Source organism: Trematosphaeria pertusa (assembly GCF_010094035.1).
Source record: "Trematosphaeria pertusa strain CBS 122368 unplaced genomic scaffold BU26scaffold_9, whole genome shotgun sequence".
Taxonomy (NCBI): domain Eukaryota; kingdom Fungi; phylum Ascomycota; class Dothideomycetes; order Pleosporales; family Trematosphaeriaceae; genus Trematosphaeria; species Trematosphaeria pertusa.
In genome coordinates this window covers 662,142-675,415 of record NW_022987220.1, presented here as the reverse complement: position 1 = coordinate 675,415, position 13,274 = coordinate 662,142, and the positions used below count along the sequence as shown (strand labels likewise).

The window sequence follows — 13,274 nt, the reverse complement described above, 5'->3', positions numbered from 1 at the left end:
CGAAGTCTTGTATTCTCTCTCGGGAGAATCCCCAGGCAAATAAAGACTGATCGCTTGAGTTCCTCAGAATTTCTTGCTGCAGTCTGACGAACGCGTTCTTGCCTTCGCCGTACAGTAGAGGCATGTTGATGTCGAAGATCCCAAGGAGAGAATAAGCGGTGTCTTCAATGCGAGTCGCCTGTCTCGTTGATGCCCAGGACATCCGCTGCGCGACGCTTCGCAGATACATCTGCTCCGGCTCCCTCAACGTCTCCTTGTCGATGCCAGTCTTCTTCGAGATGACAGCCGCGAGCTCGAATTTCGAACCAATCCGGTTCCACTCATTATCGTAAAAGATTACATCCTGGGATGCGAGAAGTTCCTGTAATGTCCAGGCTCTTGTCCACCAGCGACTCTCCATGAAATTATCATTCTTGGTTTTGTCGACATCGGTGAGGTACGCGTAGCACACCTGCGACCTCTGATACCACGCGAACATAGAATTGATCGCCTCGGACAGCTCCGCGCTGCTTGTTTTGTCTATGCAGCACGTGTCGATCCACGCGTATTCGTATCCTTCGTCAGCGGCCTGGTTCAGTAGGAGTTCGATCTTCCGATACCCTGCCAGATGGCGACATGCTTCAGGATTCTGAACCTGTGTGAACGTAACTTCTTCGTAGTCTTTGAGCCAGGTGTGGGAAAGGATGGCATAGGGCGGGATGCCATCTCCATAGAATGTGTGCAGCTTCATCGATTCGACGTGGAGTAAGCGCATTTTCGTGGTGGCTCTTGTACAGATTATAGCTCGCTTCGGCGGTATTGGTGACGGAACCGGACTGTTGTAGGGTGCTTTACAGTGCTAGCTGTTACTAAGGGGTGATCGAGACCTTGATGTAGTTATAGTGTAGGCAGAGAGCGAGAATGATATGGTGTGAGCTGAGCTGGCCGGAACCGAATCGGGAAGTGGCAGTGTGGCTGTGCACATCGTGGCGTGTCTCACGCGATGAGGCATATGCTGTCCTATCAAGTTTTGGTTGAACGTGTATCGACTGACTCGCAAGGCAGAGAATACTCCAATACATTGCCAGAAACCGTCTGAGACTTGTGCACTCACATCCTCCTACCGCCCGCGCACGCCTACACCTTCGTTGCCGCATCCCCCGTCCTCTGCGGACTCTCATGCCGAATCTCCTTCTCACCCAGCTTGCCATCCTGCTCGGCCCTCCTCACATTCTGGTACTCAACGCGCGTCTTCCAAGCTGGAATGCCGACCAAGAACATCTCCTCGACGTCTTCGAGCGTCTTACCGGACGTCTCAGGGAAACAGAAGAAGCTGTGGACGGCCATGACGGTGCAGAAAACGCCAAAGATGATGTAGACTTTCCACTGTATGTTGACGAAAGCCGGGGGGACGAAATAGGACAGCGCGATGTTGGCCCTTGAAAGGCCTTTGTTGTAGGCTCAGCCTCCTAGCTAGGGGTGTTTCACCTAATAATAGATCCTTTGTAGAGACTGTCAGAGACTCTACAAAGGCCTTTGTACCTGCCTGTTTATATAAACAGGCAGAGCTCGTAGGTAGCAATAGATCATCTCTCCAGTTCAACACGTGAAGTTGAAGATCCAGTTCGACGCCGTGGTAACAGCGACAGCCTTACCACGTACACGCAGGGGGAACAGCTCGGGTGGGTAGATCCAGGACACCGGGCCCCAGGTTGGCGCATAGCTTGCGACGAAGAGATATGTGCAAGCAATGACGGCACGAGCTGGCGCCCCTGTGATCTGCCAGGACTGTTCGGCGATGTGGTTGAGGCCGCCTTCAGGTGCCGGTTGACCGTAGGAAGCCATAAGCCCGGCATTGGCGTACATCCAGGTGGCCATGAGGATCGCACCAATAACTAGGGGACCACGACGGCCCCAGCGGTCGATGTAGACAAGCGCGAAGACGGTCATGCCGACGTTGATCACATACTGTATCGAGGAGGCGATGAGGTTGGTGTCTCCCGAAAGACCGGCCATGCCGAAGACATACGTGATATAATACATCATCACCTAAGGTGGCGGTACGATTAGCATATGTCTCAGAATGGTATGTGTACCGCGGTGTTGGCTCACGTTCATTCCAGTTAGCTGCGACCAGATTTGCGTGAACACGCCGATGTGGAGGCGGTTCAACATGCGCGGCCTGAACAGCTCCTTAAAGCTCACATCCGCATTCTGGCGCTCGAATTCGACCATCGATCTGATCTCCTCAAGCTCCAGCCTCACAAACGGCGTATTCGGATCGCCTTTGCCATGGACCAGTGTAAGCACGGCGTGGCACTCTTCCCAGTGATCATGGCGCGCGAGCCAACGCGGAGACTCCGGGAGCATGAACAGCGCGAATCCGAGGAAGACAGCGGGCAGCATCTGCAGACCCCACGGGACACGCCAGGCCTTCGGTCCATCGAGGTACGAGCAGCCGTACGAGATGTAGAACATGATCAGGATACCCCACGTAATGGCCCACTGTTGCGCGCCAACCACACGTCCTCGCTTTGATGGTGGAGCCAATTCGGAGACGTAAACTGGGACTTGGGCGGAGCAAATACCGACGGAGAGGCCGTTGATGAAGCGGCCGGCGACCAGCATACCGATGTTCTGCGAGGCGCACACGATGATGGATCCGATGCACCAGATAACGCTGCCGATTTGGATGGCGCGCTTACGACCGAAGATGTCGGTCAGGAAACCGGATGCCAGTGCGCCGATGAATGAGCCGCCGGGCATGGATGCGGTGATACCGCCCTGGACATCGGATCTGGGACCAGAGCAGTCGGGCGGGCCATGGGGTCCTTGGTTGAAGTAGCAGCGGTATTGTTCGGTCGGAAGACTTGAGTATACGCATCAGTGGTCCGCTGCAATGGGGATAGACAGGAAGGCGTACATAGCGCTCATAGAGCTGATATCGAACCCGAACAACCCACCACCAATGACCGCAATAGCGGTGATGCCGTAGATATTCCCAATTTGATACATCTTGCCTCGATCCTCTTTTATCAGACGAAGAGGATCCAAGAGAAGGGAAACTGTACAGAAAACTCTAGAAACCGGGGAAGGAACCTGGCTTATATATACCTGCGGCACGGGGCACTGCGGTTCCCCAGAACCAGAAACGCGGCGCCCCGCAACACGAGCCCGTGCGGCTTGTCACAGGAACAGTGGAAGGAGCGGAGCTAGCTTCTGGTATGTTACCTTGCCGAGTATAGGCTCCGAAAGAGACCGCTTTGATTGGGGCTCCACGGGGAGGCAAGGAAGGAGCGTAAGCGGGTTGCGGCGAGTGGGATCGAGGGTGATGCTGTGAGTGGTTCGAAAAGCAAAACACCACATGGTTGGCCCATCGGCGGGCTTACGAGTACCGTATACCGTATTGGAGATCATCGTTGTTCTTCCATGGGCAGCCTCGCTCAACGAACCGCTCTTTGTCCTAGTGCCTGTTTACGCCTGACGACAGTCGCTTTCTCCGCCGTCCTTCTCATACTCTGCAAACATCTCCTACCCTTCCCATTGCAGCCCTTCTCTCCATCCTATCCTTACTGCAAAACTCGATTCGGCGATCTGCTTGTGGTCGTTTCGCGTTGAAATATCGAATGACGTCAACCCCACCCAAAACCTCAGGCGTCCCATCACGGAACTCAACATACTAACCAATCACCCCTTCGCGCCGCTGACGTATCTCCACTTTTCCCACGCACCATGTAACCCTTTTATGCTCTGCACTGCCGATCATCAACGCCTCCCGCATGCGACCCGCGGCGTGGAAAAGCTTGACGGGCTTGACTAGTGATGCCGAGTGCCGAGCCGTTGCTTCGCGTCTCCTTAGGCCCTTCGTGTTCGCTGGTTCGGACGGAGTTAAGCTAGGAGATGTGGTGGCACGGCGGGGAGGCGCTCGCAGGGTAGCGTTGAGGATGAAGAGACGATGTTGTGGTGTTGAGGAGGGCTGACGGTGGGACACATGGCGTGAGGCTCTTCTATATCCATGCTGCCCCACTATTAATCAATGAACCTAGGAATTCGACGTGTATGTCTGCAGCTCACGGAGTTTAAGGGAGAAGGACCGCCTGGTGCTCCATGAGAAAGCAAGCGCAGAGCTTCAATTGCGCAACGCAGGACTAACTGTCCTCTTCCTCATCATATACAAACTTATCCACGTCCTAGGGATCTAAGAGTTCGGGCTCATCGTCGGATACGTTTCTCAACCGAGTGGAAAATATGTCGATCCAGCTCTCACGCCAGCACGTGAGAGGTGGGTCCGATGCGTGCGGATTCGGAATCGAAGCGGTCCGAATACTCTAACAAGGAACGCGTGGGTGAAGGGTCGCAGTGGGTAGAGTCATTGAAATGGTCTTTGGAAGATGACATGAGTCGCGCAACGAAGCCTTTGCCTATGGCTTGTAAGCGGCTACTTCTCTCTTTGTAGACTTCCGCATCATTGCGTGGTTCATCCACCTCGACGCCTCCTTTCACGACGGCCCCTGGCGCGGGTAACGGCTTGCGTTGAGCCATCATTGTCGTTTTGAGAGTGCTGGCTACATGTCTTCACTCCAAATGGAACCGATGGACATGCTCAAGGTTTGAGGAGGTGGACGGCGGGCACGTCCGACGGGCGTCGTGTAAGCGAAACAATCAAGGTCGGAGGCGGGTGACAATGCGAACCGAAACAGGATATTCGAACGATGGAACGAAGAGAAGGAGGGGAGACGTCCTGAATAGAGATATGCTCCGTGCAACGAGGTTGCGCGGCGTTTGCTTGGGAGGCAACAAGACCGCCGCGGAGGACCCGCCAGGTCCATGATCCGGCCCGACGTTGGATTCGATCGACGGCCGGATGAGGTATTGTTGGGGTCTTTCGTACTGAAATCTGATATCGCCTACAAAGTTACAGAAGGTCTGGCGCGAGGCATATGGAGGATACGGCATATACGGTGGGGCTTGATTGGTCAGATCCAATCTGCTGACAAAGCCCACTAGCCACCTGCGCTGGACGAAACCATCCGCCTTGCGCAACGATCGAAATGTTCTCGAAACGTTATTTTAACGTTCCGGGATGGCCTTGGTAAAAGGGGTTCCGTCGTCTTGCCCCCCGCTTCGAAGTTCCTCACTTTCCAGCAGCCATCGCAACCTGAAAGGCACATATTCCGACACCCCGGCTCCATCGAATCGCGCTCGCATTGAATTATCGTGGTCGGGAGTTTGCGCAACACGTTTCATCGACGACAGAATCGCAAAAAGTAGCTCTGTGCGCTCAGAATTTGCACGAGGTTGTCCGCGTGCGCGATCGAAGTATATTGCCGAGGCCTGAATTTGGCGATCACTGCAGAATTCGCAACCACCATTTTATCTCCTGCATATAGCGGGGCGGTCTCGGCATCAATCCTCATTAAAAGTCCGGGAGAACTAGTCGTTTCCAACGGCGTTCCGCGTCGCTATGCCTCAAGCGGTGTTGTGCCGTTCCTCGGTCTGGGGAAGCCACGTGCTCCGAGATCCAGGAGAGGAAGGAGTTTCATTCCACATGCCTGTCGACATGGCTCTCCTTTCCAAGATCTCGACTGCCATGCGCAAATATTTATTGACGAACGCCGAGATCTCGCCGTTCATCAAATGGCAGTCAATGAACGGACGATCTAGCCCCGAATCGTTGAGTGATGAGCGAGTGCACCGTTCTGTCGGCGACTTCATCGTCGGGAAGACGTTGGAAAGAGGTAAGTACGATGGGGTTTACTGGAATGCGGAAAGGAGATGGGAGTTTGGAAAGCTTGTATAAGAAAGAGGGGTAACGCCCACGGCGTGCGAGAGCTCAACTTTCCCAGGCGCCCCCAGCATCGGTCCAACGGTCTGCAGAGAGCAGTGTAAGCGCCTGTGAGACCCATTGCATATTAAAAGCACTGACGGCTATAACAGACCATCACATTCATTCACGATGTTTCTCCTTCGATTCTTCGGTTACGTCGCAGCCGCGACTTCATTTGCTGCCGCTGTCAACTTGACAGGGTACGAATACGTCGTGGTTGGTTCAGGCGCTGGTGGTGGCCCTCTTGCTGCTCGCCTCGCTCTTGCGGGACACAAGACGTTGCTCATTGAAGCTGGCGATGATCAAGGTGCCAATCTCAACTACACTGTCCCGTCGTTCTCGGCGAGGGCATCAGAAGACGAGAATATTGCGTGGAACTTCTTCGTCCGCCACTATGCCGACGAGACGCGTCAGGCCATGGACTTCAAGACTACCTATGAGACGCCGGATGGAGGAGAGTACACCGGCCTCAACCCACCGGAGGGCTCGACGATGAAGGGAACGCTCTATCCTCGCACCGGCACCCTTGGTGGCTGCACCGCACATAACGCCTTGATCGCTGTCTATCCCCATCAGTCGGACTTTGAATACATTGCCCAGCTGACAGGAGACGCCTCGTGGTCGGCGGATAACATGCGCAACTACTTCGTCAAGATGGAAAGGAACCAGTACCTGCTGCCGGGGCTGCCGGGCCACGGTTATGATGGTTGGCTTGGCACCGAAACCGCTCCCCTCAGTATTGTCCTCGAAGACCCGCAGCTGCTCAGTATGCTCAGTGGGGGTGCATTTGCTCTTGGAAACGAGACGAACTCCGTCATCAACCTCGGCACTCTGATCGCCGGTGATGCAAATGCGGACACATCTGTTCGCGACCGCCAGCCTGCATACTATCAGATCCCTCTCTCAACAAGCGATGCGAGTCGCAATGGAGCCCGCGAATTTGTGGTCTCTGTCCGTGACGCGAAGAACGCAGATGGAACTAAGAGGTATCCCCTCGACGTCAGGCTAAACTGCCAAGTTACCAAGATCATTTTTGACGAGACCTTGACCCCTCCACGCGCAACCGGTGTTGAGTTCCTCGACGGCCAGTACCTGTACAAAGCCAGCCCCAAGTCCAACAATGCCGGATCCGGCACCCCCGGCGCCGCCTCTGCTACACGCGAGGTCATCATCGCAGGAGGCGTCTACAACTCTCCCCAGCTGCTCAAACTGAGCGGCGTGGGTCCGAAGGGCGAGCTCGATAAGTTCGGCATCCCCGTCGTCGCCGACCTTCCCGGCGTAGGCACCAACCTCCAAGACCACTACGAGATCTCCGTCCAAGGCAAAATCCCCTCCAACTTCTCCGCCCTCGAGGGATGCACATTCGACGGCAGCGCCTCCGACACCTGTCTCGACCGCTGGGAGACATCTGTCCTAGGCGACCGCGGCATCTATTCGTCATCCGGCCTCGCTGCCGCCATGTACTACAAGAGCACAGCTACCCAAATCGACGAGTACGACGTCTTCGTGTTCGGCGGGCCGGTAAACTTCCGTGGATACTTCCCCAACTATGCGTATAATGCTACGCAATATCACAACTGGTTCACCTGGGCGATCCTGAAGGCGCACCCGCGCAACCACGCTGGAACCGTTACGCTACGCTCAGCCGATCCGCTCGATGTCCCGGACATTGTGTTCAACTACTTCGACACAGGCGTCGGCGACTACGCGGCCGATCTGCAAGCCATGAAGGAAGCCGTGGATCTCTCGCGCGACGCCTTCGCGCGCCAACTCATCCCCGTCGAAGAGACCCTTCCCGGCGCGGACGTCACCTCCGACGAAGCGATCAAGGACTACGTCAAGAACACTGCTTGGGGCCACCACGCGTCTTCCACGTGTCCTATCGGCGCCGACGACGACCCGATGGCGGTCCTCGATTCCAGCTTCCGCGTCCGCGGCACCACGGGTTTGCGCGTTGTGGATGCCTCAGTGTACCCGCGCATTCCTGGAACGTTCACCGCGGTGTCGACGTACATGGCTGCGGAGAAGGCGGCGGATGTTATTCTGAGCCATATTGACGAGCTGCCGTTGTATAATGGGACTGCGGCCGCAAGGAATGGAACCGCGACGCGGTTGTAGTGGCACTGGGGATGGTTCGGGTTCAATGTACATATATGTGTTTAGCATTTCATTTAATATACGATTCTCGTACAGTAACCTCACTAAAGTATCGAGGGATGCAGTAGAGGGCTAAAGTCGTTCGAAGAAGCTGGAAAGCACCTCGGTTGCATGAGACGATGGATGACTAAGGGCTTAGGTCAGCCGTCCCAACTCCTGAACACATGCAATCGCCATCGCCTTGCCTTCGTACATCTCACCGAGCCATCGGCACCAGATGTTTGCCGGGCCGTTATGTTTCCGAGTTGCACCTCCCACGGCCAATCAGACACTTAGCGGTGCAGTTCGAGGTCCGACTCGCATTTATCGCTAGAGTCGACAGCGATGTCACTCCACCGAGGTGGCGCGACTTGCCATGGCCGCGATGGAAACCAGGCACACTTTTCTATTCCAAGGCTGTCAGGTGCTTTTGGTGGTGAGCCTCTGCGCGTCCCGTATCCGGGAGATGCCGCTCAGCAGATATATTACTTGCTCAGATTTTGATGCCTATTAACGCAATCACTCCAGCTACCGTAGGGCTTCTTTACAGCAAGCTCCCTTTATCACCAATGATACCTATTGGTGCTAGTATCTTTTAGTAATTCACATGGAACAGTCAGCGAGCAAAGAGTTGGAGGGCGAGGAGGACGCCACTGGTAACACCAAATCACAGCACCCGATGTTGGGCGACATGAATTCCTCAGCTACAGACACGCCCGAGCAGTCACAAGCAAACCCCGTCGAGCCTAGATTTGATATCAAACAATGGGCAAGCAACGGCATCACCAAACTCACACAGGAGGGCCTGCGGATCCAGGGCTCTGGTTTCGTGTTCAACCATCTTACCGTCTCCGGTGCTGGATCGAGGGTGCAGCTTCAAGAGACGGCGGCCTCGGTTGCTCTAACGCCCATTCGGCGACTCGCTCGCGCTGGAAACCGCCCTTCGCCAGAAAGGGTCATCCTCCGCGACTTCTCTGGCGTAGTGAAGGAGGGAGAGCTTCTTGCGGTTCTTGGAAGACCGGGAAGTGGTTGCTCAACCTTCATGAAGTCTATCAGTGGCCAGTTGAGCGGCCTTCGCATTAGCAAGGATGCCGAAGTCACTTTCAACGGTCTGCATGTCTCGACTTTTTGGCTGCTCCTCAACTAAATTCGTGCATAGGCGTTCCATTCGATTACATGCACAAGCACTTCAAGGGCGAGGTTTGTAGCCCCTAATGGCCATTCAACGCTCGGTGCTAAACGTTCCAGGTCACGTACAATCCGGAGCTTGATTTCCATTTCCCACACCTCACGGTGGGACAGACACTGGAATTTGCTGCCACGCTTCGGACGCCGCGTACTCGATTCGACCACTTGACCCGTGACGAATGGGGCAAGTGCGTATCGAAAGCTGTCACGGAGATGTGCGGCTTAACGGGCACCTACGACACGCGGGTAGGAAACGAGTTCATCCGCGGCGTTTCCGGCGGCGAAAGGAAAAGAGTCAGCATTGCCGAGATGGCCGTCGCCGGGTCGCTGGTCGGCCTCTGGGACCAAGCAACTCGTGGCCTTGATTCTGGAAGCGCAATAAACTTCGTCCGGTCCCTGCGAAACATTGCTGAAGTCCTGGGCTCCAGCCACGCCGTTTCGCTATACCAGGCCTCCGACTCGATCTTTGCCTCGTTCGATAAGGTTATCGTTCTCTACGAGGGGAGAGAAATCTACTTAGGCCCTGTATCCTCTGCGAAGTCATACTTTGAGGAAATGGGCTGGAGCTGTCCCCCTCGTCAACCGGTCGCCGATTTCCTGACCTCTGTCACAAATCCCGTGGCTAGAAAAGCGCGTGATGACTGGGAGAATCGGACACCACAGACCGCTGAGGATTTCGAGCAGTACTGGCATGCATCTCGAGAGTTTGGAGTGTTGATGAAAGAGGTAGAACAATACGAACACTACCATCCAGCGGACGGAGCGTACGTGAACGATTTCAAGCACGCTATGACCGCGAAGCAAAGCACACACGTACGGAACGAGGCACCGTATCTGGCCAGTTTGCGCAAGCAAATACAGTATTGCACGAAGCGCGCCTTCTACCGAGTGTGGCAGGACAAGGTTTCCACGGTGACGGTTATGGTTGCGCAAATCGTCATGTCTCTCATTCTCGGTTCGATGTTCTACCAAACGCCGAATAATACGACCGGTCTCTTCAGCAAAGGAGGCGTGCTGTTTGCAGGCATCCTTCTGAACGCACTCATCACCGTTACAGAGATCTTCCAAGTCTACCACCAACGCCCTATTGTAGAGAAACAGGCTTCGTACGCCTTCTATCGACCATGGACGGAGGCACTCTCAGCCCTGTGCATCAATGTTCCCCTCAAACTGATTACAGCTTGCACATTCAACATTATCCTCTACTTCCTTGCAGGACTGCGCACGAGGCCCGCCCAGTTCTTCATCTTCTTTCTCTTCGTCTACGTGGCGACTATCACTATGTCCTGCATCTTCCGGGCGGTTGGGGCGGCCACACGGGCTCAGCCCCAAGCATTCGCCATCGTCGGCGTAGTCTTGCCTCTCCTCGTTATTTACACGGGTTTTGTCATCCCGCAGCCGTCGCAACATCCATGGTTCAAGTGGATCACGTACATTAATCCGGTGCAGTACACGTTCGAATCATTGATCGCCAATGAATTCCACGACCGGAACTTTACCTGCGCAGCGAGGAATATTGTCCCGCCGTATGGTCCAATGATGGACACGCCATATGCTTGTGCGGTGCGGGGTGCAGAGCCCAATCAACCCTTTGTCTACGGAGACTCGTACATCGCAGAAAGCTACGACTACCACCACAGCCATCTCTGGCGGAACTTTGGGATCCTTGTGGGCTACCTTGTCTTCTTCCTGCTACTCTATCTGGCGTTCTCCAGCCGGAACATGTACACCGAACCAGTGTCGGACGATCTTATCTTCCGTCGTGGACACGTGCCAAAAGCGATTGAACAGGCGAAGGCGGGTGGTGTGGATGACGAGGCTGAGAAAGGCAACAGCGCCCCTGCGAGCAGCGATTCCGCTCTTGTACAAACCCCTTCTGTAGTCGCAGCCAACGGTATACCTCCACAAACGGACACATTTACCTGGGAAAGCGTGTCCTACACGATTCCAATCCGCCATGGGACCCGAAAGCTTCTAGATGACATATATGGGTGGGTCAAGCCAGGAACGCTAACTGCTCTTATGGGTCAGTTTCTCTCCTCGTCCTCGAAATACACTGTTGCTCATCATTCATAGGAGTATCTGGCGCGGGTAAAACCACTCTCCTAGATACACTCGCCCAGCGCATGACGGTCGGCGTCGTCACAGGACGCATGCTGATCAACGGCTCACCTCTGCACATCAGCTTCGCTCGGAGCACGGGCTACGTCCAGCAACTAGATCTGCACGTTGAAACAAGTACCGTCCGCGAAGCCCTGCGCTTCAGCGCCCTCCTCCGCCAACCTCACACAGTCCCGAAATACGAAAAGTTTGCCTATGTCGAGAACGTTATCAGCATGCTCCACATGTCCGACTTCGCCGAAGCCATCGTCGGTGTCCCAGGCCACGGCCTCAACGTCGAGCAGAGGAAACTACTCACCATCGGCGTCGAGCTCGCCGCTAAGCCGTCCGTGCTCTTATTTCTCGACGAGCCGACAAGTGGCTTGGATAGCCAGAGTGCATGGGGCGTGGTGCGATTACTCAGACAGCTTGCGAATCAGGGCCAGACGATTCTGTGTACGATCCATCAGCCAAGCTCTGTGCTCTTCCAGCAGTTCGACCGTCTGCTGCTGCTCACAAATGGTGGGAAGATGGTATATTTCGGCGACATCGGCAACAACTCAAGAACTGTCATCGATTACTTCGAACGCAATGGCGGGAGGACGTGCGGTGGTGCCGAGAATCCGGCAGAGTACATGCTCGAAGTGATTGGTCCGGGCTCAAAGGAAGACTGGCCTGCGCTTTGGAAGGCGAGCCCTGAGCGCCAGGAAGTCTTGGACGAGTTGGCGCGACTACGCGAGGTCAACTCCAATGGCACGGAATACAAGGCCATTGGTGCCGGATGGGGAACCGGAGAGTTTGCTATGCCCTTCTACGCGCAAGTACACTATGTCACCCAACGCGCCTTCCAGCAGTACTGGCGCACACCCCTCTACATCTGGGCCAAGATCCGGCTCTGTGTAGCCTCCTCACTGTAAGGCATTACCTTCCCTACTACTTACGGCACCAGACTAATCGGTATAGCTTCATCGGCTTCACGTTCTACCAGGCTAAGAGTTCGATCCAAGGTATCCAGAACGCCATGTTCGGCATCTTCATGCAGGCCGCTATATTCCCACCCCTAGGTACGTAGAGCTCCCGTCCGCGCCGTACAGACTCTATCCCAGCTGTTATTAACATGCACCAGTCAACCAAATCATGCCCCGCTTCACCTCCGCCCGCTCCCTCTACGAAGTCCGCGAGCGCCCCTCAAAAGCCTACTCCTGGATCGCCTTCCTCATCTCCACCATCACCGTCGAAATCCCCTACCAAATCCTCATCGCCGTCATCGTCTTCGGCGGCTTCACATACCCCGTGCTCGGCATCCTGTCGTCCGCCCGCCAAGGCCTCATCCTGCTCTACTTCATCCAGTTCTTCGTCTGGCTCAGCACATTCGCGCACATGGTCGTCGCCGCGCTCCCTGACGCCGAAACAGCGGCCGAAGTTGCGATTATCCTGTTCATCTTGAGTCTCGTGTTCAGCGGCCCGTTGCAGCCGCCGAACCAACTGCCCGGGTTTTGGCACTGGCTGTGGCGCGCGAGCCCGCTTACGTACTGGATTTCGGGCATTGTGTCGACGGGTATGAGTGGGAGGCGCGTAGAGTGTGCGGGGGAAGAGTTGTCTGTTTTTGACCCGCCGACGGGGTTGAATTGCTCTGTGTATCTGGAGACTTACCTTAATAACTTGCATGCACCTGGGTACGTATCCCCGTCCTCTTACTACACATCCCATCCCATCCCAGCCAGCAAACCCCTTCTTCCACACAGCCCTCACTAACACTCCTTACCAGCTACCTCCTCAACCCCACCGCCACAGCGCAATGCGAATACTGCCCGCTCAGCCTCGTGGACCAGTACCTCTCCGAGTCGAAGATATACTACGGCGACCGGTGGCGCAACTTCGGCCTGCTGTTCGTGTACATTGGGTTTAATGTTCTGATGACCGTCGTGCTGTATTACCTTTTCCGGGTTCGGCGGTGGAATTTAAGGGCGCTGGTTAGAGAGAGAGTTAGACGGACTTGATGGCGGGGGTCGGGTGGCGGTGGGAGTGGGAGTGGTATGTATGT

At 55.3% G+C, this 13,274-nt stretch overlaps 4 protein-coding genes across 4 annotated transcripts; 2 read left to right on the top strand and 2 right to left on the bottom strand.

Moving 5' to 3' along the window:
• Positions 1–4: 4 nt before the first annotated feature.
• BU26DRAFT_410046 (HET-domain-containing protein) lies at positions 5–754 on the bottom strand (the record flags this gene model as incomplete). The annotated part of the gene is made up of 1 exon (XM_033822921.1): positions 5–754. A coding segment is annotated over one exon (750 nt), but the record flags the coding sequence as incomplete, so codon positions are not given.
• A 362-nt stretch (positions 755–1,116) lies between these two features.
• Positions 1,117–2,994, bottom strand: BU26DRAFT_429521 (high affinity glucose transporter; the record flags this gene model as incomplete). The annotated part of the gene is made up of 4 exons (XM_033823833.1): positions 1,117–1,417; positions 1,586–2,028; positions 2,092–2,848; positions 2,903–2,994. 4 exons carry the CDS (start codon positions 2,992–2,994, stop codon positions 1,117–1,119), a joined length of 1,593 nt encoding a protein of 530 aa, XP_033682261.1.
• Positions 2,995–5,639: 2,645 nt separating this feature from the next.
• On the top strand, positions 5,640–8,026 carry BU26DRAFT_345035 (GMC oxidoreductase). Its single transcript, XM_033822367.1, has 2 exons — positions 5,640–5,862; positions 5,917–8,026. The coding sequence occupies exon 2, from the start codon at positions 5,936–5,938 to the stop codon at positions 7,922–7,924; it is 1,989 nt and encodes a 662-aa protein (XP_033682260.1). The 5' UTR covers positions 5,640–5,862; positions 5,917–5,935; the 3' UTR covers positions 7,925–8,026.
• A 156-nt stretch (positions 8,027–8,182) lies between these two features.
• On the top strand, positions 8,183–13,239 carry BU26DRAFT_520485 (ABC-transporter). Its single transcript, XM_033829300.1, has 7 exons — positions 8,183–9,051; positions 9,102–9,142; positions 9,191–11,156; positions 11,207–12,143; positions 12,194–12,294; positions 12,357–12,906; positions 12,999–13,239. Exons 1-7 carry the CDS (start codon positions 8,550–8,552, stop codon positions 13,228–13,230), a joined length of 4,329 nt encoding a protein of 1,442 aa, XP_033682259.1. The 5' UTR covers positions 8,183–8,549; the 3' UTR covers positions 13,231–13,239.
• Positions 13,240–13,274: the final 35 nt, after the last annotated feature.

What these genes read in the sequence shown, in the direction of transcription:
- BU26DRAFT_345035 (XM_033822367.1), top strand. Translation starts at nt 5,936, where the DNA reads ATGTTTCTCCTTCGATTCTTCGGTTACGTCGCAGCCGCGACTTCATTT.
- BU26DRAFT_520485 (XM_033829300.1), top strand. Translation starts at nt 8,550, where the DNA reads ATGGAACAGTCAGCGAGCAAAGAGTTGGAGGGCGAGGAGGACGCCACT. An exon ending in CTCTGTGTAGCCTCCTCACT is followed by an intron (nt 12,144 to 12,193) that starts GTAAGGCATTAC and finishes TAATCGGTATAG; the next exon opens with CTTCATCGGCTTCACGTTCT. An exon ending in CGCTATATTCCCACCCCTAG is followed by an intron (nt 12,295 to 12,356) that starts GTACGTAGAGCT and finishes AACATGCACCAG; the next exon opens with TCAACCAAATCATGCCCCGC.